This window comes from Physella acuta, unplaced genomic scaffold, assembly GCF_028476545.2.
Source record: "Physella acuta isolate Inbredline_101_S28 unplaced genomic scaffold, ASM2847654v3 ptg000250l, whole genome shotgun sequence".
NCBI classification, from domain to species: domain Eukaryota; kingdom Metazoa; phylum Mollusca; class Gastropoda; family Physidae; genus Physella; species Physella acuta.
The window spans coordinates 128,265-152,871 of NW_026731769.1; the positions used below are offsets into that span (position 1 = coordinate 128,265).

Genomic DNA, 24,607 nt, shown 5'->3' on the forward strand with positions numbered 1-24,607 from the left:
ACGACTCACTTTAGGCATTCTATACTTATATTATAATCAATAGATTTAATAAAATACTTAAATCTAGAATCTAGATTCTATTGATCTAAAAAATGAAACTCCTCATGGGTCTTTTCTTCGTTATAATATTTTAAGACATTGTGTCCAGTTAGTATAAATTAGTGACGTAGGATTTGTGTGCTATTGGGGGTCGTCCATAAATGACGTCACACTCGTAAGGGGAGGGGGGGGGGGGGGGTTTGTAATTTTGTAACGGTGTGTGATGAGGGGGAGGGGGTAGGTTCAGATGGTGTAACGTCACTTTTTTGCATCATAATCCTGGATAAGAACTTTTGAGATTGTGAGGCTGGGTTGATAATGGATATGGCTGGAAGTCGGGAATATAGCCACATTCTTGAGTCTAAAGTCTTTTGTCAAAGTCTGAAATCTACCCTGTTGACTCACACGGGGAGGGGGGCATTTTAAAAAAAATAATGTAAACTGAATATTAGCCGTTATTTTTTGTTTTAAAAGACTTTTTACTAATATACACTGATCAGGACATTTAATGTTTACCGAGCTCAGTAAATATTTAAAAATGAAGTCGTTGTTTTAAAAATTTGTTAATTTTAGGTAGGCTTTAACTTTAACTTTAGGGGAGGGTGTCTGGCTGTTTATGATTATGACGATGTGTAGTGTGTAGTCATGGAAGGAGGTTAAACTTAAATGGCTTCAAAAGCGTGGCGACGTTTATTGATGACCCCTATGCGTTTTACAATTTTTCTTGCCCTTTAATTCTAACATGGTTTAGTTTAGTTACGGTAACAGAAAGTTACAATGGCGACTTTCATATCTATTCATATAATATTTATTTTCCCTTTTTTCTGCTCTAGGTAACAAACGTTTTTTAATTTCTAAGTACAAAGTATCATAATACCGGCGGAATACTTATTTATCGATTACTTACATCTTCTTGATGTGTACACGGAAACAACATGGATGCTGTTGTATGGAATCAGTGGGAAAATGATGGTATGATTTTGTAAATCTTTTGTATTTACAACGTATGACAGTCATACAAATCGTAAAAACATTTTAACAAGTTTTGAATGTAGGAAAACAACAATGTATGCATCTTTATCATATTCATCTCTAAACAAGAATGAATACAGAGAATGGGAAACTGAGGGAAGAGGGGGGGGGGGGCAATAAATTGCCATTCATTGGTGTGCTCGAACTGGACTGGAGAATGAACCTCTTCTATGTAGGCCGTTTGATTCAACGCATCCGGGTTTGTCATTTTCGTGGCAACTCACGGCTCATGCGCTTACTAAAATGGCATGGCGACCAGTTTCGCTGTCACTATTCGGTAGAGGGATAAAACTAATGATTACAAAGCCATCATTAATTTTAGAAATTGGAACTATCTGTTTCTATTTAAGTCTGTTATTTAAGAATTGTCAGATCTACTTTTGGCCTAATTTCTTTGTTTATCTTGCTAGCGGCGCCTAAATGAAAGTAGCTCTATATACCTATAATTCTTATCTTTCGAATCAAATAACTCTAAAATACCGCATGTATAATAAACCAGACAAAATGTATATGAAACTTGAAAGTATCAATTTTACACACATTACAATTAACTGGTAATAAATTATGGTCGGTATGAGATGTGGTCCGTTCAAGTAATAATGCCATTTTATTATAATCTTTTTTGGTGAACACTAGGCACGGAGAAAATGTGTGCCGCGCAAGAATCCAATCATTTGGCTAGATTTATGACTGTTTTTCATGTCACACCTAAAAATGGAATGTTTAGGCTTTCTTCATTGATGATTGTTTTTATTATTTTTTAAAGTTTATTAAACTGAAAGTATTATTAGTTAGATTTCAGGTTTTGTAGCTTGGTATACTTACCCTTTATCAATTTTAAAAGCATAGCATGCTGATTGTGAACAAATATAGTCACAAAACACAGAAATAAAAAGTTAGAATGCAATGTGCCACACCCAGGTCACACCCCCTCAAGAAAACACGTGTTTATTAAGCTGTTTATCTCACTTTACAACAGTAATTAAAATTAATTATCAAATTTTTACTACTTATTGGGTAAGATTAAGCACATGTTTACTAATAGTTAAAAAAAAACATAAGTAAATTCTGTTTTAATGAAGGTCACAGGTCAAATATTTTTTCCTTTAGTCAAGTTCAGTGAAGGGTGCCACAGGCTGACCTGACTTTGGAATTTTTTTCATTAATAATGACTGCACAGAAAGTTAATATATGCTAAATTGGCTTAGTTTACTAGTGTGCTAGCTATTATTGATACTTTTTTTAAATTAAAAAATCATTTTGAAATTGTTAACAAAATGCCTATATTATGCAAATAAAACTATTACTTAATTTTAAGCTCATCAGAGTTAAGACATAAACTGATTTCATTTTTCATTTTGTAGTCTCCATTGACTAGCAGAACTTTGTTATATTATGATTAAAGGTATAAATGATCATCTATTATTGCGCCAGTATTTTTAAATTAAGAAATAGGGCTACAGGTTTTTACAACAGTATCTTCTTTATCACTAGCTAGCTCAAATCTAACGCTAGATAAATATTCTGATGTTTTAGAAATATTCACATTTATAACAATGTTACAATAACTTACAAAGAGTTTTTAAATTGTAATTGTAATAATTGTCATGTTTTTAAAAATAATTAATTCATTATAAATATTAAAAACATTAAAAGAAAACAATCAGGCATGGATTAAATACTATTGGGTCAGCTTCTCACGTTTTCCATTTTTCTCAATTATTTTTTACCATTACAATTACACGAGTTACCAAGATTTTAAAAAATGATTTACTTTTATTAAGCTATGTAGTGGAGTAGGTAAAATATACAAAATACTTTTTTGTTATGGTTTCCTGTGTTAGTGTTGGCTCAGCTTTTTTACATCAGAATAATTTTAAAGTAGCTTCTTCTTTGTAGATCTATATACTATATGTTTATTATTTAGTGCACAGATATGTCAGATAGAAACTAGAGGAAGCAAAGTGATAGTAATAAGTATTGAAGTTAGGGGTTAGAGAGTGGGGGGTATATAAAGGCAGGGGAAAGTAAAATGTATTGTTCTAGTGCAGAAGTAACCTGCAAACTAATTTTGTTAAATGGTGTCAAATGCAGTTCATTTATTAATTAGTGATGCTCACAATAATCCATTCCATACCCCCGCATAACACCAACCAAGCCAGCGTGTATTGTTACTATTAATAAAATTCAGAATATTTTTGCTCTGTTTGGGATGAACACTTTTAAAAACTCCTATTCTTTTATAGCTATTTTAAGCTGCAACCCCGTGTCTTTTTATTGTGTGGTGCAACTTAATTTCATTTATATTTTGAAAAAAATTTGTTGTGAACAGATGTATTTCGAGAGTTTTTGGATGAAAGCTTTGATGTCAAAGCATATGCCAATAGAGCAATACAAGGCTCAATAATATCTGAACAGCTGGGCAAATTAGCCGAGGGGATCAGTCTATTGGATAAAGAGATTCATTCACAGGTTAGTCTGGCAAACAACAGTTCTGTTTGTTTGTTTCGATCAAAAGTTTAACTCTACACAAAACAAAATATTAATTTGAGCTTGATTTTTACTGCGATTTTTATTTATACTATAAATTATATCATTCATTAATTTCTCTTAAAAATAGCCATGTTTTGATTACATTTCAAAAATTGAAACTATCATGTTTTATAAAAACTGTATTGTCACTTACATAGATTGTGACACACCATGAAGACTTGCTATCACAAGCTACAGGTGTTGAAACATTGGAAGGTACCTTGTTATGTCATTATTTTGTTTATTCCTGTATGTTGACTCAGTTAATAAAATATCAGCCTGAGCTAAGGTATACAGTTATAATTAATCATTTAATACATTAATTATGCAACTCTTTACTTTCAATTAGATAGAAACAGGTAGCAGCTAGCAGTTTTTTTTTAATTAGATTGATTGAATTACATAATGGTTTGTCTAACTGTAAATACATTTTAAAAATAGGGGTCCTGCAGATGATGCAGACAAGAATACAGTCTTTGCTTGCAGCAATGGATAGGTATTAAAACATTTTGTAATGAACATGATTGTGAACAAATGTGCTGTTCAGATTAGAAGCATTTGACATTAAGGATCAGATAACTTTTTGTTGTAATTTGTTAATTTATATTTTCATTTGTAAAATAATTTTATTTTAAAACTTTATTCTTTTTAGAATACGCACAAAAGTTTCTGAGCCATATGCAAAGATTCTGGCAAGGACAACACAGTTAAGGCATTTACAGGTATGTGTAGCAGATAGGATTACACAGCTGCTGGGATTTTGTGACAATGGTAACCTGAAAATTCCATATTTGAATAGTGGTGCAGTCATAATATTATCTTGGTTGGCAGGCTATTTTTAGGATGTCTTTTGTACCTTCTCCAGTAGTTAGTACAGAACAATTCTAAAGCAACTGGATTCACAATATTCCTAAATCCATACTTATTTACTCAGTTACTTATCAATACTTTTATATATTTGTCTTTTTTAATCTTAGGATGACAAAAGAAACTAGTAATGCTGCAAATTTATTTCAAAATAACTTAATTCCAGTAGAAATATAATTAACTTTATCATATATTTATAGGAAACCTGTGATCTACTGCGTCGCATCATTCGTATCATGTACCTTAGTAAACGACTGCATGGACAGCTGGAGGGTGGAGCTAGAGAGATAACTAAAGCAGCTCAAAGTTTGAATGAATTAGGTCAGTACTGGTCAGAAAGTGCACCATTTGAAACTATAATTAGATGTCAATCTTACTTTTGCTCATAATCAGGAAACAAAAAATGACTGAAAAATTTCTTCAGCTGTTTGTTGATAAATAGCTTCCTCTGTTATAATAACTTTTTGTGTATATTTTTTTTCCAGAAAAAAACTGTTTATATTTAATTACAGTTTTTAGATCTTGTTATCTTAATTTCTGAATATTTGATTGGCTTTTAAATTGCTGTGCTGTTTTTCTAGATTACATTTGTGAAGGCTTTGACTTGGGAGGTGTGGAAGTGATTGAACAAGATAGAAGATTTGTCAAACAAGCCAGAAAAGAGGTGGAGACCCAGGCCCAGAAGATGCTAGAACAGGGGATGGAAACACAGGTAACTTAGTTTTTGATAAACCTTATAAGTCTAATTTTGACATTGTCATTACATTGGGTTTATAGCATCTAACAGTGATTATACAGGTATTGTGATGTACTCATCATGCAGTTCTTTTTTTAAAACAAATGAGTATACTATTTGGCTGCAGATATTTTTTGTTGGTTCAGTTTTCAAGATCATGCTTATAATTTATGCATAATTCAGTTGAATAAGTGAAGTTAGTATCTAAGTAAATAAGTAAAGGTATAGTTTTACTTGCTTCACTGTTTGATTTGATCAACAACATCCTTTGCCATTGTTAAACAAAATTGTTTTAATGTTGACTTCTAGAATCAGACTGCGGTGGCCACATCCCTTCAAGTGTTCTACAACCTGGGCTGTCTTCACACAGTGGTTGATCGCGTGGTTGACGGTTGTAGAGCTACGCTCAACCAACAAGTTAGAAACTGTTTGGACATCCAGGCCCTCTCAATGGCTCAGGGCACAGCTGGAAGGGGTTGGTTCTCATAATAATTTAATACATTTTACATTGTACACAAAAATATCACTTTTAATATATTATGACAACAGATGTGAAAAAATGTTTATTTGATGTATTGTTACAACAGCCACATGTAATTAACTTAAGAATTAAATTGTTTACAAGTTTAGTTAATTTTTTAGTTTGATAATAAACATTTGTTTCATTTAGATGATTCCTATGGTAATATGTAAGATGATAAGCCTCATGTTAGATATTTGTAATTGATTAAAATGTTCTCCCTAGGAGGTCCAGGCCGAGCAGCTATGCCTTCACCTGGCAACACTGCTGTACTGCGTGCCAACTTATGGACCAACATGGAGAAACTAATGGACAACATCTACTCTGCTTGTGCACAGGTCTGTTGCTTTATGCCAGTCATGACTGTCTTAAATTATGTTAATACTAGCTGGCTGTTATTTCCTATAGTTTTACCAGGTTTTAAAACTATTTTAAATTTTCTTAATATGTGATCAAGTTGATCAGTTCCCATAGCTAAATAAAACTTTATCTTGTATACTCTTGTTTTACGTTAATAGTTCTATTTCTTTTTCTTATATTATAAAGATACTGACTTATTAAAAATGTGTTAATATATATCTTATGCATTAGACTGAATAATATTCTATTATTTTCATGCATTTAGGTTCAACATTTGCAGAAAGTTGTTGTAAAGAAGAGAGATCCTGTTTCCCATGTTTCTTTTCTTGATGAACTTGCAAAGGTATAAAAAGTTATTTATTTTGTGTCTTGCTTACTTTTAATATTTACATACTCCATGAGGTCCTCATTCTTTATAGGGCTCACATTTGTAAATAGACAATTTTAAACTTGATTTGAATTTTTAAAGCTATGATTAGAGGAAGCAAATTCAGTTGAATTTTTAACCTCCAGCATCATCATGGTGAAGTTAATATTATCCACACATTTTGGGAGGATGTGACTAAAATGCTGACTAAAGAAATGAATAATGCATCAGAAAGTAAGCCTTCACGTTTAGAGCTTCTTTAAATCCTGTTTTATTACTCTATTTGTTTCTTTTTTTTTATTATATACAATTATTTATACATAAAATAATTCTAAAAACAAGTATAATAATTTAACTTATGAATTTCTGAGATCAAAATCAGTGATGTTTAAGAGAGCAGCTTTAAACTTGATTTTCAACAGCCCTGCCATAGCTCAATCCCACCATCAATAACAGCATGAAGTTTACTTTCAGATTCAACATTCCTAAAGCAAGCATTTGAAGGAGAATATCCAAAGCTCTTAAGGCTGTATAATGATTTATGGAAGAGGTTGCAACAGTTTAGCATTACTTTAGCTGTAACTCCTAGTGCTGGTGCTATTGACATCTTAGGGGCTGGGGATGCAGAGGAAGATTTTTTTGCTCAGACTGAGAAGGCTAGACAGAATTATGAGTATGGCCTAAATAGATATATTTTATAATTTTCTTGTAGTTGAAACTTTAAGCTTTTTAACCATACATGTTTGAAATTAAGCTATAGAATTTTAAAAAAATACCAGTAGCTTTTTTAATATGAAAGTAAAAAGTTTGAATTTTATGTATGATAATACTTATTTTTTTTTAGCTCTGAAAAAGCATTGCGAGAAACACTGGCCAATTTTGAAAATTCTTACTTATCCCGCTCTTTATCCCGATTGTTTGATCCAATCAACCTTGTGTTCACATCAACCACTTCAAACCCTCCAACACCTGAAGAGGTTGAAAATATTGTTAAAACTATTTCCAGGTTTGTTATTGTATTTTTATTTTTAAAAATATATTTTGTATTTGTGTTTATTTCCCAATCTGAAATTATATTAACTGCATTTAATAGAACTGAAAAAGAACTTATAAATAAATATTCATAAAAATGGAGTAAAGTAATCCAAAGTTATCCGAAAATTTTAATTAACCCTTACATCACTAGTATAGTTAAAAACAAACCTCTCAACCAAGGCAGCTTCAGTGTTCAAGCCAGTTTTGATTTTGTTTTAGTGAGCTGAATGTGTCCAGTGTTGACACCAAACTGAGTGTAACTGTGGCTAAAAATGTTTCCAAGACTGTCAAATTGTTTGCTGTTAAAAGTGAACAACTGGTGAGTCTTTGAATACATTTTCCTGATTAAAAAGAAGCATTTATCTTTGTTTATGATACATCAAATTTCAGTGATTAATTTTTTTAAAATGGGATAACATTTCCCATGTGAACAAGCTATTTAAGTTAAAACAGAAATGTTTTTATGAAAATCTGCATAACTTCTAGGCAGAAATGCCTTTTATGATTAGGCAGATGTTTAAAATGGTTAAATGAATTTTAGTTTTAAAATTGTTTTTAAAAAATCTGTATTCATTGTATTGACCACTTTGTACCAGTTTTTTTTATCAATTTGTTTTTCTTCTATCTATAATCTCATGACTTTTGGGTATTATAGCAAAAATTAGGCTTGTTGATATTTGACATAATACATTTTGAATGGTGGTTTAACTTTGTCATTTTTCAGCTGTCAACTGATGGAGAAGCTAGTCAGGTAATAGGGCCACCAACCAATGGCCAGACACGCAATGTTGCTGTAGTCAACACACTTTTTCAATTTCATCAGGCAATAACTAAGGTAACTTCATTTTAAATTATTTACTTTATGAAACTAGACTTCTTCACAATTTCTGATTAAGCATTAATCTTTAATTTAAAAATATAGATTGTTTTTTAATAACTAAGTTTGCCTACATTTTTTAACTATTATATTTTCACATTTCTTTACCTATTTGTTATTTAAAGGTGCTCACAAGCATAGCTCACTTCCCTGACGAGGCTAAGAGTAGCATCCAAGCCTCCCTGGAATCTGTGGTTCAGTTGATGGGAGCAGCCATCCAGCCTTTGCTCTCTTCCATATCTGATGCCTTGGAAGCAATTATTTTAACTATCCATCAAGAAGACTTTTCTGGGTATATAGTTCTTATTTAATTTCTGATGGCTGTATATAATCATATCTTCAGTTAAATCACCCATAGATTTCTCATTGATCTAAACTTTGAGTTAGTTCCCATTGAATCAGTTAATTCCCCATAAAAGACTCCAAAAAATAGAAAGTATGTTAAAAGTTAAATAAAAAAACTGTACAAAAGTAAAGTAACAAATGAGGATTTTCCTGTACATATTTTTTGTTAGTTCAAAGTTTTACCTGAACAGAAACATTTCTTTGTGTGTTATTTTATCAAATAAAATTTTAAAAAGTGTTTTTATTCAACACCAGGCCTGCCCCTAGTAAAACAGAAACTGAGTCACCATGTTCGCTGTATATGCGGGAACTTCAAAGTTTTATAGTTAGGTGTCAGTCAGACTATCTCGCTCCATTCAAGTGTAAAGACTTTATCATGGACAGGTTAGTTCTTCTGTTGTTTTTATGGAATGTATTAAAATATAACATAAGAATATAACATGGCAATAATAATAATCAATGAAACATAAATTTTAAAACCTCATAAGCGATAGTAGAAAAAAAAAAGAAAGTGTGCATACGATCAATACTAAAGGAATTAAATATAGAAAGATAAAATATAAGCAATAAAAATTTTAAGAGAAATCTTGAAATAAATAAAAATGTTATGTTTTGCATTCTCAGTATTATACCAATAGCTTGCCGTTGTGTTGAGCTGTTTGTACGACATGCAAGCCTGGTGCGCCCCCTAGGGGATGGAGGGAAACTGAGAATGGCTGCAGATTTTGCCCAGATGGAACTGGCTATCTCACCTTTGTGTAGGAGACCAGCAGACCTGGGCAAATCTTACAGGCTGTTGCGAGCCTTTAGGTTAGTTTTTACTCTCAAATATTTTTTTATTTTACTTTTTGCGACAATTTTCTCTGTGCACATTCTGATCAAAATTCGAAACATAAGAGAACGTTATAAGTGTAAGCAGCGTTAGTTTACAAAAATAAAATAAAAGGATTTCTAATTGAAGAATTATTTTTGTTTTCCATTAGACCACTTTTATTTCAAACTGTGGAGCATGTTTCCCAGAGCCCAGCTTTGGGTGAAATCATTCCATACAGCACAGCGCTTCAGTTCTTATTTGCTAGAGCGCCCCCAGAACTGAAGTCTCCTCACCAGGTAGATCTACGTCATTTAGTGTTTAGCCCATTGTTTTTTTTTAAGCTTTGATTATAACAGTACTTGTTTATTAAGTTCTTTTTGAATGACGTTTCTTTATTGGTCTGTAATAAATCGATGCCATAGAATGTCTGTATCATATATAGTAATAAAAAAATGAACCAAATAGACCTAACTTAATTTTGTTTCATTTAAGTTCCTTTCATTCTTAAAAAAACTTGTTCTGATTTAAACTATTTATGCAGATATCTGATTGGTCAGTAAGCAGATATTCACAATGGTTAGATGACCATCCCCAAGAAGCAGACAGGCTTAAAATTATGAAGTAAGCAATCAGTCATGTTTTTATTAGTTAACTTTCAGTTAATTTGGTAAAAACTTAAGTAGTAATCACAACTTTAGATTGCTAGGACATAATTCTTTAAATGCCATGCCTCCACATCCAAAACGTAAACAAAGTTGACACTTTTCCCATTGTGTGTATGCAACATAAGACTTTTTAGACCAGGGGTTCCTGTGATGGGGGGTTTCATATATATTATATAATTATATCTTCTCTATATTCTGATCTGCTACTATTCATACGACAACTATTATACTTGTGAGTAGGACGGGAATCACTCTTATGTTCCGCAGACACTAATTAACAAACGTCAACCACTTCGTTTATGAAAAGAACACTAACTTTATTAATACACACTTATTTGCACAATATCAAAGAATACCTCCGTCTCCTACCATTACTAACCCCCAACTCACGTTACTGCCGCGGTCTACGTCATTGGTACATTGTCGTGTCATGCTCACGTCACATTCGCGCCACAAATATTGTATTCAACATGCGCACAATACTCTCGCACCAAATCGTCTACAGTCAAGTTCGCACCGTCCTTTGTAACCTCTACTAGTCGTCTAATTCTTTATATCTACGCTATGACATCTCCTCCCCCCCTACAATTAAAAAAACTAATACTATTAGTTTTTTTTTTTCTGTCTTCTTAGTCAATCATCGTATAAATACATAGTCATAGCGTCATCAATGACTGAATTACATTAACATTTCAATAGCAACAATTCCAGCATTCACATTTTCAAAAAAACAAACGACAACAATGTCATGCCGCATCTTGAACTGCCAGTAGAGAACTTTATCATCTGTATTGACAAATTTACAAAATATATACGTCACTCAATGAATCTATATCTTCGGTAGAGACAGTTCCACAAACGTTTATCATCTGTGTAGACAAATTAACAAAATGTACGTCACTCAATGAATCTTTATCTTCGGTAAAGACAGTTCCACAAATGTTATCATCTGTGTAGACAGTTTTCCCTGTTATACTTGACGTCTAAATGTTCCCTTGAGCTTTATAAACACAAAACTTGGCAACACTGTGACCGAAAAACAAATATTTATAAGCTGAAGTTGCCGTTACGACTTGATCGAAAATTGACCGCGACCGTGCGTAAGGCTTTTGTTAGTTGGTTATGGTGACCCTTCTTGCCGTTACGACTTGGTCGGAAATTGACCGCGACCATGCGTAAGGCTTCAGTAATCTGGTTAGGATGACCCATCTCACATTGATTTGGTTCCTCTAGATGTGTTACTTGACGTGATCCTGCGGACGTGTCCTTGACGATGTGTTTCATATGTTCACGTTCATGATGTACTGGTCGTTTGACCGCTGCATTCATTTAAGCTGGGCATCAGTGCGTAGCATTCACGAAGATGACGTCAGATTCTGAGAAAATATGAGCGGACATGTCGTCTTAAACATATGCCAGCTAAGCGTTTTTGTGCCCGTCGGACAAATAACCTTCCTCTTTTAAAGAAAAACCCACCAAATTTTGATATGCTGGTTATTTGTCCACGACACACTACATAATAATAATAGTAACTACATTATTATAATTATCAACAAAATACCAACTACATTACTAAATCATTAACTACACACGACTAGCATTAAAATAGAAAGAGATCTACTACACACAAAGAAAAGACATGTGTGTTGTATTGCGTGTCACATATCTGTAGTGCAGGAGCAGCTCTCTGCCTGTGACTGTAGACTGTACATAGCCATAATTATTCATCCTCCAATAGCAACTAACATATTCTTCACCTTATGGCTATAATGGAGCAGCTCTCATTATACCATGTTATGACAACGACTTCCTTCTGCACCATCAGAATTGAAAAATTGCCTCACGTCGATATTTACGACGACTTAGATTCATACCATACATTTAGCTGTTCGATAACTTGAATTTACTTTACTTATTAATCCTTGTGTAGTCGCTGTTCAAAACCGTTCGTAAGGGGGTGTGCGTGGTCCAAGTTCTATCCGTCATGGGGTAAAGCACATGGGGCGCTAGGTTAAGGTTAGGGTTGAACAGGTCCGTCGTCTGTCTTGTACTCGTGTGCAGGTCATTTCTTTAGGCTCTGTAGTTTCTTGTACTTTTGACATTATCTGATTAAGTGCTGACCAGGAATAGTAGTAAGCTCTCTCACCAATTGAATTATTTAGGACATATTCTTCATTTTCATTGTTGACTTTTTTCTCTAATCTGAGCAATCTGTCATTAAGTTGATCATTCTGTTTCCTCAAACTGAGAACAACTGAGCCGATTTCTGTGATTTTTTTAGACAACTCTTCAGTAACTGTGTTCATGTCTACCACCAAATTATCACTCCTTTTCTGTAGATCGTACATCGTTCTGTTTACCGGTTCGATAGAACTTTGTGTGTCGGCCTGCTCGCTTCTTACTTGTGTTGTATGGTTCATGTCATTCTCAACTTGAAATCGTTTGACACCTCTGATGTTGCCTAGGATCAGATCGTGTGGACCATATCTAAACACAACAGCTTCTACTGTTCTTGTTGCTGATGGCGTGCTAATCTGGATTATAGCTGTTGGCCAAACATATGTTATGCCTCGTGAACTCTGAACATGTTGTGTTCTGCCTGTGTATTGATGTCGTCTAACAAAGTAGCTTCTAACAGCTATTGTTGAGCATCGTGTGTCCCTTATGGCCCGCGCGAATCTGTTGTTAATCTTGGCTGTAAATGTTTCTTTCCTGTTGCTGGCTTCACTAAAAGATGTAATGTATGCTGATCTATAAATTGGTCTCTTGTATTGACGTCTATTCTGCTGTATATTCCGCTGGAGTCTATCATTATATAGTTTCTTACAATTAACCTTTTTGTGACCTGATCTATTGCAGTAATAACATCTGATATTGTGATAGTTCTTTTGTCGACAATAGTTCATCTGTATGTTGTGGGCTGTTGTGGTATCTTCTTGAACTGAGTGTGGCGTATTAATTTTTGTAGTAGGCTTGCTCTCTGTTTCACTGTATGAGTCATCTGAATCGTAGTAATATTCATAAGTAGATCTAGGTAGCTCTGCTTTTTGTTGTAGCGTTGACTCATGTTTAGGTTGCTGTGATCGATTCTCTAACTTTAATTTATATTGACGTAGTTCTTCTTCTACTTCTTTTCGCCTTATTTCTACTTGTAGTCTCATTTCGCTTAGTTCAAGTTCAGTTTGTTTTTCAATCTCGGCTTTATAAAGTTCAAATTGTTTTTCCATCTCGGCTCTACGAAGTTCGGATTCTCTTTCTCTTTCTTGCCGAGCCTTGGCAAACATAAATTCAACTTCTGCTTCACGTTTTTTGTAGTCTTCTGATTTCTCATCTAATTTAGCTTTAGCTTCAACGGATTCTTCTTCTCGTTTGGCCTCTAGCTGAACTCTATAGTGAGCTAACGCCACTTGACATTGTCTTTCCTGTTCTGCATCCTCTAAAAGTCTTAACTGGACTAACTCAAATAATTTATCTTCATCGACAACTTTGTCTTGCTTTCCATATTTGTTCTTCTTCAGCGATGGTTCACCAATGGTATACTCTAAGCCTAACTCGGGCTTAGTTCTAGTTAGAAGTTCGTTAAATGGAGGCATGTCTTAGTGTGGTGTAATAAAGGTGATGTGTGGGAGAAAAAAAAGAGTAACAAAATAACATTAACTGAACAGGACGATACACATAAATGGGCGAGAGTAAGATAGATGTAGCTTACTCCAAGCCTACCACAGTACGTAACACGTGACAGGTTATAAAGAGAAAAAAAAATGCTGGGAGCAGCACTATAGACACGATAATGCGAACATTACGTGATACAGCTAACTATAAATGTGTACCTCTTAAATAGCAGGCCTACACTCAGTGTGTCCTATCGTTAGGAAGCCTCAGCCAATTTAAGAATAACAAGACTAGATCTATAAAGACATAAAACAAACACGAAGAAGAAAAACTGCTGAATAACCAGCACAGGATCCAAACAATCCCGGTTACTTAAAAAAAATCAGAGGAAGGTACTTATCTTGCTTCCCTGCGATGATCTAGTAGCACCTCTGGTCAACACGAATCCGCTTCAAACTTCACAACTTCGAATCCTTTTTAAAACACCACTTGCGGAATTAAGGACCACTTGTGCTCCACCAATATGTGATGGGGGGTTTCATATATATTATATAATTATATCTTCTCTATATTCTGATCTGCTACTATTCATACGACAACTATTATACTTGTGAGTAGGACGGGAATCACTCTTATGTTCCGCAGACACTAATTAACAAACGTCAACCACTTCGTTTATGAAAAGAACACTAACTTTATTAATACACACTTATTTGCACAATATCAAAGAATACCTCCGTCTCCTACCATTACTAACCCCCAACTCACGTTACTGCCGCGGTCTACGTCATTGGTACATTGTCGTGTCATGCTCACGTCACATTCGCGCCACAAATATTGTATTCAACATGCGCACAATACTCTCGCACCAAATCGTCTACAGTCAAGTTCGCACCGTCCTTTGTAACCTCTACTAGTCGTCTAATTCTTTATATCTACGCTATGACAGTTCCCAACCCCATGCCCGCGGGTGCCACGGCGCCCGCCGAACGATTCGTATGTGCCCGCCTCTCACTATTCGACAGAGACAGAATTTTTTTCATAAACATTATTGAAAGGTTGAAGGGGATGGAAATCGAAAGTTTGAGGGGGGGGATGCAAATGGAAAGTTTTGTCCCCGAGTGACGGGAAGGGTCGCTACGCCTCTGGAAGGAGTTTGTCGATTTAAAATAGGTGGTGCCCGCCACCCTACCGATATTTTAGAATGTGCTCTAGAGTAAAAAAAGGTTGGGAACCCCTGTTTTAGACTAAGATTGTTGTCATACGAGATCTAAAATAAAAATGTATTATTTTTTGGCCTCAATTATTATTCATTTAAAATGTGTTTTTAACCACAGAGGAGCACTAGAAGCCTATGCTAGACTTGTGAGGCAGAATCAAAGCAAAGAATATGCTGCAGTTTATCCAGTTATGTTGGAGATGTTACAGAAAGGCTTACAGTAATTTCTGCAGTGCTAGCAAAGTATTTAAATTTTTTGTCAACTTTTGGCTGTACAATTCTAATAGTGAATAGTAAAATTACTGAGTTTCATTTGTTCTCTAAATGATCTATTTTAAAGTAAAACCTGTGATATGATGAACTAATTTGATTATGTAAATAAGACTTTGTACAGTGTTAATTTTAAAATGAGGGCCCTTATTATTGTATATATCAATGTATTGAATAATTGACAATGGAAGACTCAGTGATTATATTATTTTTATTGCTGAGCTTATTTCTTATGAGGGTTTTTTAATTGGAATAAAGTTTAAAATGTTTTTATTCGTTTCACTTTTTCTTTTCATTTTTGAGCTTTTGTTTTATCCGAGCATGTTTGAAACGTATTTATAAAGTGTTGAATGTTTTGCTGTCCTTCACGGGTAGACTGGGATTGATTGTTAATGTTACCTGTTGTTCATCTGTTACGTTCATGTATGTGTTGGTTTTAAAATCTAGTAAATTGTAATAACTGCTGTAAAAAGTTTCCTTTTCAAACCTGACAGTCTATAGGGCAAGTGAAGTAGAGTTTACTTGTTTCTATGACCTCGGCATATGAAGAGATAGTGGTCAGCACTATGCCCAGCCACCTTTACTTACCCTAACATGCGTTAGATACCCATCAGAGTTGGGTGGACTCAGGGACGGTATACTGACTTGAACCCGGATTCGAGACTTATGGGTTAGCAGTCTAGCTCTCTACAGCTAGACCACTCCTGCTGTTTATGCATTTGATGACCAATAATTTATTTTTTATATATAAGTACTTTGTTGAGTGCAACATCATATTAAGATCTACAATGAACTATTCAAATTTTAAGTCTTTCCAAAATATTATTTGAGACGCAGAATGGCTATCCCATAAGCAGTGTCAGAAAAATTATTTTAAGTAGTGAACAACATGCTGATTAACTGAACATGTTTTCACTCTATCAGTAATTATATTCTTCCAATTCCATGCTCTATTTTGTTTATCATTTATAAAGCAATTCAAGAAGTCATTATTTATGGATAAATAAAATAATTGAACTTCAGTTTTCAGAGAATTAGTTGCAGTACAGAGGTATTCAAGAAAAGCAATTGTCCACAATTATGTTTATATTATAATATATTTATTGCAGGTATAAAATGTACACTATAGACAGAAACTTTGAAACGGTTACAGACTATTTATTAAAAATAATAATCACATAATCACAGTTTTAACAGAAAACATTTTACATCAAAATGTACAATAAATTTTAAGTTCCAGCAGTTCACCTATTAAATTAAAAATTAAACTAAAATCAGCTATCGTCAGATGTGGCGACCTTCTCTTTTTCTTTAGCTTTTAGTAAGTTAGCAAAAACAATACCAAGGAACATAACTCCACCTAGATAAAAATTTCCTCGAAAAGCTGAAGCACAATCATCTGCATTGTCGAGATCAACACAATAAATCTGAAAATTAATTTGAAATCAGATTATCCTTAAACTTATTGAAGTATACACATGTTAAATGAACTTTTACAACGATAATATAAACGAGTGGTTTCTTGTAAATTAGCAACCACTAATTAAAACAACTGTTTCACATCTAAAAATGTGTTACATGTACAATATTTTTAAAAGAGAACATGATCCAGTTAATAAATCAAAATTTCAAATCAAGAAGTCATCAAATTTATATAACAACTTAAAAATACACAATGTGTGGGGTGTAAACAGGAGTTGTGACAGAAATAGCAGCATTAGACATTGAGTATAATATCAATGCCCTAATGAAGGTACAAAAAATTAGTCCAGCTTGATGTTAAGGAACAAGGCAGCGGAGGGGTGGTCTCTCTCCCCTAATCAATATTTTTTTGTCTGTATCTTTCATAAAATATGAATCTTAAGGATGTAGAAATACAATCTATACTATATCTATACTATAGAGTTTGAGAATACAGATAGGTTATAGAATCTATCTTGTATGTTGTAACAGTACTGTAACAATGACAAAAAACTTCCTACCTGTTGGGCTAACCTGCCAGCAGTAATCCCCACAGCCACATAGTAAGGCCACAACATGTCACACAGCATGCCTGACCCTATCAACCCCCCAGCCATCACAGCAGTGAATGCTGACATCCATGGCTTGGTCTGATCACCCAGTCTGATGGCCGTTGATTTGACACCAATCAGCATGTCATCATATTTATCCTGTCAAACAATAAAACCATATCATTTTAGGAATAGTGTAAAAATTAATAGGCAATATTAAGAACTACATTTATATCTTTTTTTAAAATCATGCTGAAGAATAGTGATACATAATTTAAATAGCAAATACATACATATTACATATATACGAAAGTCAAAAAAATTATATTTAGTCCTAGTTTGTTTTGAAAAATTGATTCTATAAAGAATAAAACAAAGAAAAAGCTGCTAGATCTAAAATATTTCAATGTGCAAGAGCAAGGAAATAGGCATGACAGCTGACAGTGTTTTCTGTATCAGTATGGCTGTGTGGCATTCAAACCATTAATAGATTTTTAAAATGTATAAAACAGATGAGGGACACTTAACAGTGCACTAGATACTATAAGTTGTAAGTGATTGTGATATAATAAGTAAATAAAAGAATTAGTTTCTATTACAAAAATAAATTAAATAAAAATTTTAAGTTAACTGAACAGGGTTAACAACAACCAAGCAGGCAACATTGCTATTATAATAATTAAGCACCTTTTCAAAGCCAGTACTAAAATAACAATGTCAAGCTGACAAAACAAGTTTCAGAAAAAAGAAAAACACAGGTAACAAACTGAAAATGTATAAACAGCCATTGATTAGAACTCACCACATGAGCACAGAAACCAAGTTTGAACTAAACCTAACCCATTCAGAAAGGCCATACAAACATAAAACATCCTGAAACTTCATTTCATCATCACTTGTGAAACCTTCAACCATCCTCATTTCAGTTAACAGATAAACAATCCTGAACTTTGACCTACATTGTACTAAACTAGGCCAAAGCATGAAGCTAAGGGCTTAATGTAGATGGTGATTTATGTCCCAAATCTTATGGTCAATACATTCAAAATCCAATCTAACCTCTTTCTAAACCTTACATGTTTACAAGAAAAAATGTAGGAGAATCTCAAAAAGATAAATTAATTATTTTTGATCATCTTACCTGGTGTGCATAGATTGTATCATAAACTAAAGTCCACATGATACATGAGAAATACAGAGGTAGACAGACAGACCAATCTACTGAGGACTTGACTGCAGCCCACCCTAACAGAGTGCCATAGTTGAATGCAAAGCCTAGAAGATGGTAGGAAAGTTTGCTCATGTCAAAATCTGCCAAGTGCTTGTAAGCACTGGTAATCTGATAACACTAAAGTCTATAGCCTTACACTATTTCAACTTAACTATTATTTAGAATTTTTTTATAATCACTATTTTTTTTTGTCTTGAGTTAAATTGCATGGGATTAATGATATGTCGACCCCCAAAAGTGTAGCATTAGATACATTTTTTAAATACATGCAGTCAGTTCTAAAATGGCACTTCATAAAAAATTTAAAAAAAAAATGGATAAACCAAACAACTATCAATATTTCCTGCCTTACAATATTTTTTCTCTTAAACTTAAATTAAGGACAATAAAATAAGGAAAAAATATATATATATAAAATACAACAAAAATTGAATCAGGTGGGGTCAGCAATAAACTCGGAGGACAAAAATTGTAAAGGTGAGAGAGAAAATGGACTCATACCTGAACAGACGCTCAAAGCTGAAGATTTACAGACAACTGTATAACACAATATCTAATTCTACTTTTTATGTAAACATTTCATACTAAACTAATGTACATTCCACATACATACACATTCAACAAAATCCCAAGACAGCTAAACATCCAACAAACCTGATCCAAAAGACAAGAGAACCTTGCTGTTTAAAATGTTTGTACAATTTGAGCAAATATTCCTGTTAAATACTATCCCTGAAGCACAAATAAGGTGGGAAATATTTAATTCAAGCCACGAAGCAACAAAGTCTAGCTACATCACACAAGTTCATTCATCATAACATCAAAACAAAATCAAATGTATCTAATCACACATTATCACTGCAGTGGGATCGAATAACCTTCTCTTTAATGGTAGTTACTTAAAAAAGAAGTATAGTATAGGTAAAACATTTATAACCATTTACAGATATCATTTAATGTAAATTGTATTGGTGTAAGTTTTTAAATTATAATAATTGTTACATCTGTTATTTGTAGTTAGATGTCAAGAGCAGCAAGTACACTGATATCAAAAAATTACTTTGAAATTTAAAAAAATGATTCTGATTTTTTTAACAATATTATTAAAGCATGGTTAGGTCTAATTACTAGGCAAAGATAATTTAGATTATAGTTAAAAAATGTGGGAAAAGGATAATTATAAAATGTTTTAGGGAGAGAAAAGGAAAATTATTAATTTTATCAAACAATATAATATTAACAACTAATATATGATCATTATTAATTTTAAAAGCTGTGATGGTGTTTCAAAGAAATTTACATTAGTAATAAAACATTGCAATTAGTAGTACTTTGATCAAATGAACTTGCAATAAAAAAGATTAAAAATTATTTTTACAAAAATAAATTGAGAAGCAGCTAAATTAAATATTGTACATATAAAAAGAAGGTTGATTTGATTTCATGAACATTGTCGGAGTGTGCCACACTGCCATAATGATAAACTTATGTTCATGCTTTGTATTCATTGATAAACATTTTATTCCTGAACAAACATTTTAGTATAAAGTTTATAAAATATTTGTAGGTGAGCAATCACTTTTTAATAAGCAAATTTTTTTTAGATGTAGGTGTGTATAGGTCAAGCAGGAATTAGATAAAAAGCAATGTGCACTCAGTATAAAAATGTGAGAATAATTTTTTACAAATGCTTAAACAAACCAGACTAATCTAAATTTCTTTTTTCAAAGTTACAATGTAAACAAGTCCTAAAAAAATCATTCAAGTTTGAGAAATCAAGAACAGTTTAATAACTGCAAGTTAATACGTGGAAAATATATAGGAGCATAAGGAAGGATTTTAACTGAACACCTATGCTACCCATGTCCCCTGGCCAATAACTGAACTGACTGCATGTACCTGGTGTGAGTACAATGTATCGTAAATGACGGTGTACAGCGTGCAGGCACAGTACAAGATGAATCCAGCCAGCTCCACTGACCCCTGGAGGGTAGCCCAGGCCAATAGCACACCCCAATTCAGGGTAAGTCCTGAAATTGATACACATGTGAAAACCTGCTCCATCACCCTTTTTGGTTAGTGCATGTTTTCTCCCATTTCATCAACTGATGCTTGAGTTTAAAAGCCTAACTTTTATGTTATTAGGTATGTATCTAGGGTAACCTAATAGGTTACAAATTTTTAAGTTCTATTTTTCTCAGGCATCACGAATGGATCACAATTTAGGTCTACCCATCCTGAAAAGGCTGTAAAATTTAATTAAAAGAACATATATCTATTTTAAAAAACATTGCTTACAAAAATTTTGCTTTTTTGGCATAAAACTATAACATTTCATATACTATTAATTTTAACATTTATCCTTAACCTCGCCTAAATGGAAAACAACAATCTGAATTTTTAAAATTTGAATAGACCTACCCAAAATTATCTGTGGCCAGTAGGTAAACCGTTTACACAATGGATAAATGACAACAAGACCCATAGATGCTACTCCTAATACAATACTAAACAGGACAAAAAAACAGTATATTAGTTTTGAGAAATTAGACATTGTTTTCAAGTTAAAAACCGGAACTCATCTAATATTCTTTTCATTCTGCTGAATTATTTAATCAACAATTTTGTTCAAGAAGTAAATAAAATAATTGAACCCAAACATATTTTGTTTTATTGAATAAACTTAAATAGCCTGATTGTCTACAAATTCAGAATGATTTATGATAATAAAACTTTATATAGGCCTAGATCTTTGATATTCTTGTAACTATCTTTTTTAAAATTAGATTTTTTAATGTTAAGTACCTGTAATAATTAAGCTGCAAAAGAATCACCAAAGCACAAGTGAGTTGTGTACTAAGGAATAAAAGGGCCTGAAAATATGTTATCTCCCCTGAAGCCAATGGCCGTGTTTTTGTTCTTGCAACCTATTGGGTTTTTTTTTAAAGAAAAAAAAATATGTCAGTATTTGCCATAAAAATACACAAGTTTAATCATATGCTTAAGATAAGAGAAATGCAGGTGGTAACTAAGAGGTCTTATACCTTTGCATCAAAGTCTTTATCCCACATATCATTGATAATACAGCCTGCTCCTCTCATGAAAAATGCACCGGCTCCAAACAACGCCAGCAATTTCAGATCTGGCATGCATCCAGGCTGAGCAGCCAATGCTATGCTCCAGGTACAAGGCCAATACAAAAGCCAAGTTCCTGAGTAAAGAGTGCAGTTTAGATAAGTAATGTTTATACTTAAACTTATATCATTACAGTTCTGACAAATATCATGCAATATATATCCTAAAAATCCAAAATTTTAAAATTAATCCCTATTAACACTATTATAATTTATGTATTATAACTCTTAATTAGAAAATAATTATAAAAATAAAATAGTTCAATTAATGTGTTGTTTTTTTTACCTACCTATTGGCTTGTCGAATCGAATCAACCGAAGATAAGGTTGAAAGCTCAAAGGAGAAGATTCCACAATAAGCCGAGTAGTAGAAAAGTTATGATGTGTCCTTTGGAAATAATCTGTCGATGACTTTTTATGGATAAATGCACAAGAAAGCGTTGAGTCTGGGGTTGGGGATGTAGTATCATCACTCACAAGATGATTAATCCCAGGAATACTTGCAGCTGGATGTTTATGTTTTAATATTTTATGTTTTACACTGTAAGACATTGGACTGGTGGGTTTCAGCTGAGAAGTAGAGTCTCTCAAAACCTCTTGAGAGTTCTGCAGATTTTGAAATTTGTTATAGGAGAGGTTCCGACTTGTAGTTATCAAAACATTGTGTCTTTTGTCAGCTACTTCCCTTGAAAAGCCCGAATACTTTGGTCTCTCACTTAGGCATGATGAGAGAATTTTACTATGAGATTTGATCAGCCGTAGCAAAAGAGACTGGCAAACTGGATGACATGTTATTAGTGTTGCTGCCATTGTCAACTTGTATCTGAAAAAAAAAATTGAGTTTAAATGTCAGAAACTTTTTTAAACAAAAAAAATAAAAAGTATCTCCAGGAGCAAGGAATAGGCGCAATATGGCTATTCCCAACAAATTGTGAATAGCAACGACCATACGTTATATTAATATTATTATATGATTATATGGCATATAGTAGGCCTATTACTAATACTAATGTCTAACTTAGTTTGTAGGCCTACTTGGTGTTTTTAGTCTAGATCTAGATCTGGATCCCCTAAATCTAGTGACTAGTCTAAATCGCCCTAATGAGTCTAGCATTATGATTAATAAATTGATTATAATTAGCCTATTATTCATTAGTAATAACGAGCCCACCCGCGGCATATCATACGCCGCTATTTAGTTGTTGTATTTTTCTACTTTTCAGTTATTCATAATTTGTGAATTCGACACTACCAACGCTGCCACTGAAGATATTTCTTTAAAACACTATAAGTAGCTCGTTAAGGACGATAACCCCCCCCCCCTCCGTTAAAGTAAACTGCACTTAGTTACCCCCCCCCCCCTACGTTTAAAATCGTTTCAAACTAAATTATCTGCCCCTAATACTGGTCACTAAACCCGGCTCTGTTTGTAAACATTTAGAGTGAACCACAGCTCACCAGACCATGTAGGGGTGGGGGTGGTAGGGAGCGAGTTTACAGCTTGTTTTCTAGCATCTCCCAGATGAGAATTATATAGATCTAGATTTCCTATATATAGATTAGCCTATTATCTAGCATGCATTTTTATTCCCAGTCACTAGATTCTAGATCAGCTAGATTCTAGAGCAGGGAGAGTTAGCCAAATATTTAGGGCCTACTGGTTAAATTTTTACATCATGTACTTGATCTAGATTTAGATCTAGATATAGTTTTCTTATAGATCTAGGGCCTAGATTTCTAGACCTACTTTTACCTGGTCTTTATAACAGCTTTCCTGAGTCACGAGTGGTGAGAGTAGCTCATCCACTACGAGCTGCAACTCACTGGAACGGAACGCTTCTGCACAGTGTCTGTAAGTCTAGATCTAGAACACATGCTTCGTATTGAATCTTGATTAGATTTATAGATATCTAGATGACCAAATAAATTTAAAAGCTAAAACTTGAGTTAAGTTGATATTAGGAACTAAAAATCTAGATTCCGGTGATTCCTAGTCTGACTAGCAGACTAGGTTAATGCATAGAGATCTAGAGATCTAGCCCTTTCTGAGTTGAAACTACTGCTATGCACTTCAGGGTCAAGGTCCAGGTTAGCCAGGTCAAGGCAAACATTTATATTTTATTCCAGTTTACCGATTTCTTTTTTCAATTCGTACGCTGGATAATTGTTTTAACGTAGGGCCCAAATTTGATGCAATATAGTGTAGATCTAGATTTAAAAAAAAAAATAAAAAAATTATACATTATAGATCTGTTATCCTTGACCTTCGTCAACATAAAGCCGCAAAATTTTTTTTAGACAGCTTACCTGTTGTGGGCCTAGCCAGATCCAATGTAATGTTGGCCTGATTTAATTAAGATAAAAAAAAAAATATCTAATTTAAATTGGTTATTACATGCAAGAAAATGTTTTGCCTATTATTTATAAGTATCGTTAATCTAAAAATAATGGTTAATTACGATTTCGTATCACCTTTCGTAAAGTTTTGTAGGCCTAATTTAAATTAATATGCCAAACAAATTTATGTAGACCTATGTATAATGTAAGGCCTAGATAGCAAGAAGGCCTAGATCTATATCGTATATCCTCTCCCAGTTATAAGTTTCCTTAGATTCTTAGTTTTAAATATTATTTTGGGGTATTGGTAATATCAAAAGGATGAACTTATTGAAACTATATGACGTTAGATATAGATCTAGATCTAGAGACGTGTGATATCGCTATTAAATAACCTTGAGAGCCGTTTCTCAATGTCAAAGATTTCAACCAGTGTACGGGCAGATCTTTGAATTCAACTTAACCAACCACAAACGAGTGATATCACCTACCCCTTATCACTTTGATCGGCTTTACTTAGCAGTAATACCTGTACGCCTATTCAATCACTATGAGGGGGGGGGGGGGTCGTCCATAAAAGACGACACACTCGTAGGGGAGAGG

The 24,607-nt window shown here is 33.4% G+C and overlaps 3 protein-coding genes across 4 annotated transcripts; 1 reads left to right on the forward strand and 2 right to left on the reverse strand.

Moving 5' to 3' along the window:
* The first annotated feature begins 906 nt into the window (after positions 1-906).
* LOC131938584 (conserved oligomeric Golgi complex subunit 5) lies at positions 907-15,553 on the forward strand. Its single transcript, XM_059296687.1, has 21 exons — positions 907-1,011; positions 3,404-3,543; positions 3,762-3,819; positions 4,045-4,099; positions 4,256-4,325; positions 4,671-4,791; positions 5,052-5,182; positions 5,516-5,681; positions 5,952-6,064; positions 6,352-6,429; positions 6,600-6,687; positions 6,928-7,126; positions 7,298-7,459; positions 7,708-7,807; positions 8,213-8,323; positions 8,491-8,657; positions 8,966-9,094; positions 9,335-9,520; positions 9,694-9,820; positions 10,066-10,145; positions 15,139-15,553. The coding sequence occupies exons 1-21, from the start codon at positions 975-977 to the stop codon at positions 15,242-15,244; spliced, it is 2,424 nt and encodes an 807-aa protein (XP_059152670.1). The 5' UTR covers positions 907-974; the 3' UTR covers positions 15,245-15,553.
* LOC131938585 (uncharacterized) lies at positions 10,353-14,742 on the reverse strand. Its single transcript, XM_059296688.1, has 2 exons — positions 11,818-14,742; positions 10,353-11,565 (listed from the first exon to the last, which is right to left on the reverse strand). The coding sequence occupies exon 1, from the start codon at positions 13,780-13,782 to the stop codon at positions 12,196-12,198; it is 1,587 nt and encodes a 528-aa protein (XP_059152671.1). The 5' UTR covers positions 13,783-14,742; the 3' UTR covers positions 10,353-11,565; positions 11,818-12,195.
* An 848-nt stretch (positions 15,554-16,401) lies between the features above and the next one.
* LOC131938586 (4-hydroxybenzoate polyprenyltransferase, mitochondrial) lies at positions 16,402-23,713 on the reverse strand. 2 transcript variants are annotated; one of them, XM_059296689.1, is made up of 8 exons: positions 23,421-23,713; positions 21,958-22,490; positions 21,578-21,744; positions 21,339-21,460; positions 20,955-21,040; positions 18,444-18,577; positions 17,273-17,461; positions 16,402-16,717 (listed from the first exon to the last, which is right to left on the reverse strand). In XM_059296689.1, the coding sequence occupies exons 2-8, from the start codon at positions 22,475-22,477 to the stop codon at positions 16,565-16,567; spliced, it is 1,371 nt and encodes a 456-aa protein (XP_059152672.1). In that variant the 5' UTR covers positions 22,478-22,490; positions 23,421-23,713; the 3' UTR covers positions 16,402-16,564. The 2 variants fall into 2 exon arrangements, with proteins under 2 accessions (XP_059152672.1, XP_059152673.1); XM_059296690.1 differs by lacking the exon at positions 18,444-18,577 and adding an exon at positions 20,433-20,563.
* Between the last annotated feature and the right edge of the window lie 894 nt (positions 23,714-24,607).

Excerpts from the sequence above, each read along its gene's own strand:
- LOC131938584 (XM_059296687.1), top strand. The coding sequence starts at position 975 with ATGGATGCTGTTGTATGGAATCAGTGGGAAAATGATG. Across the intron at positions 3,820-4,044 it reads AGGTGTTGAAACATTGGAAG|GGGTCCTGCAGATGATGCAG; the intron begins GTACCTTGTTAT and ends TTTTAAAAATAG. Across the intron at positions 8,324-8,490 it reads TTCATCAGGCAATAACTAAG|GTGCTCACAAGCATAGCTCA; the intron begins GTAACTTCATTT and ends TGTTATTTAAAG.
- LOC131938585 (XM_059296688.1), bottom strand. The coding sequence starts at position 13,782 with ATGCCTCCATTTAACGAACTTCTAACTAGAACTAAGCCCGAGTTAGGC.
- LOC131938586 (XM_059296689.1), bottom strand. The coding sequence starts at position 22,477 with ATGGCAGCAACACTAATAACATGTCATCCAGTTTGCCAGTCTCTTTTG. Across the intron at positions 21,745-21,957 it reads TCGATTCGACAAGCCAATAG|GAACTTGGCTTTTGTATTGG; the intron begins GTAGGTAAAAAA and ends CTCTTTACTCAG. Across the intron at positions 18,578-20,954 it reads CTGGCCACAGATAATTTTGG|GCTTTGCATTCAACTATGGC; the intron begins GTAGGTCTATTC and ends ACCATCTTCTAG.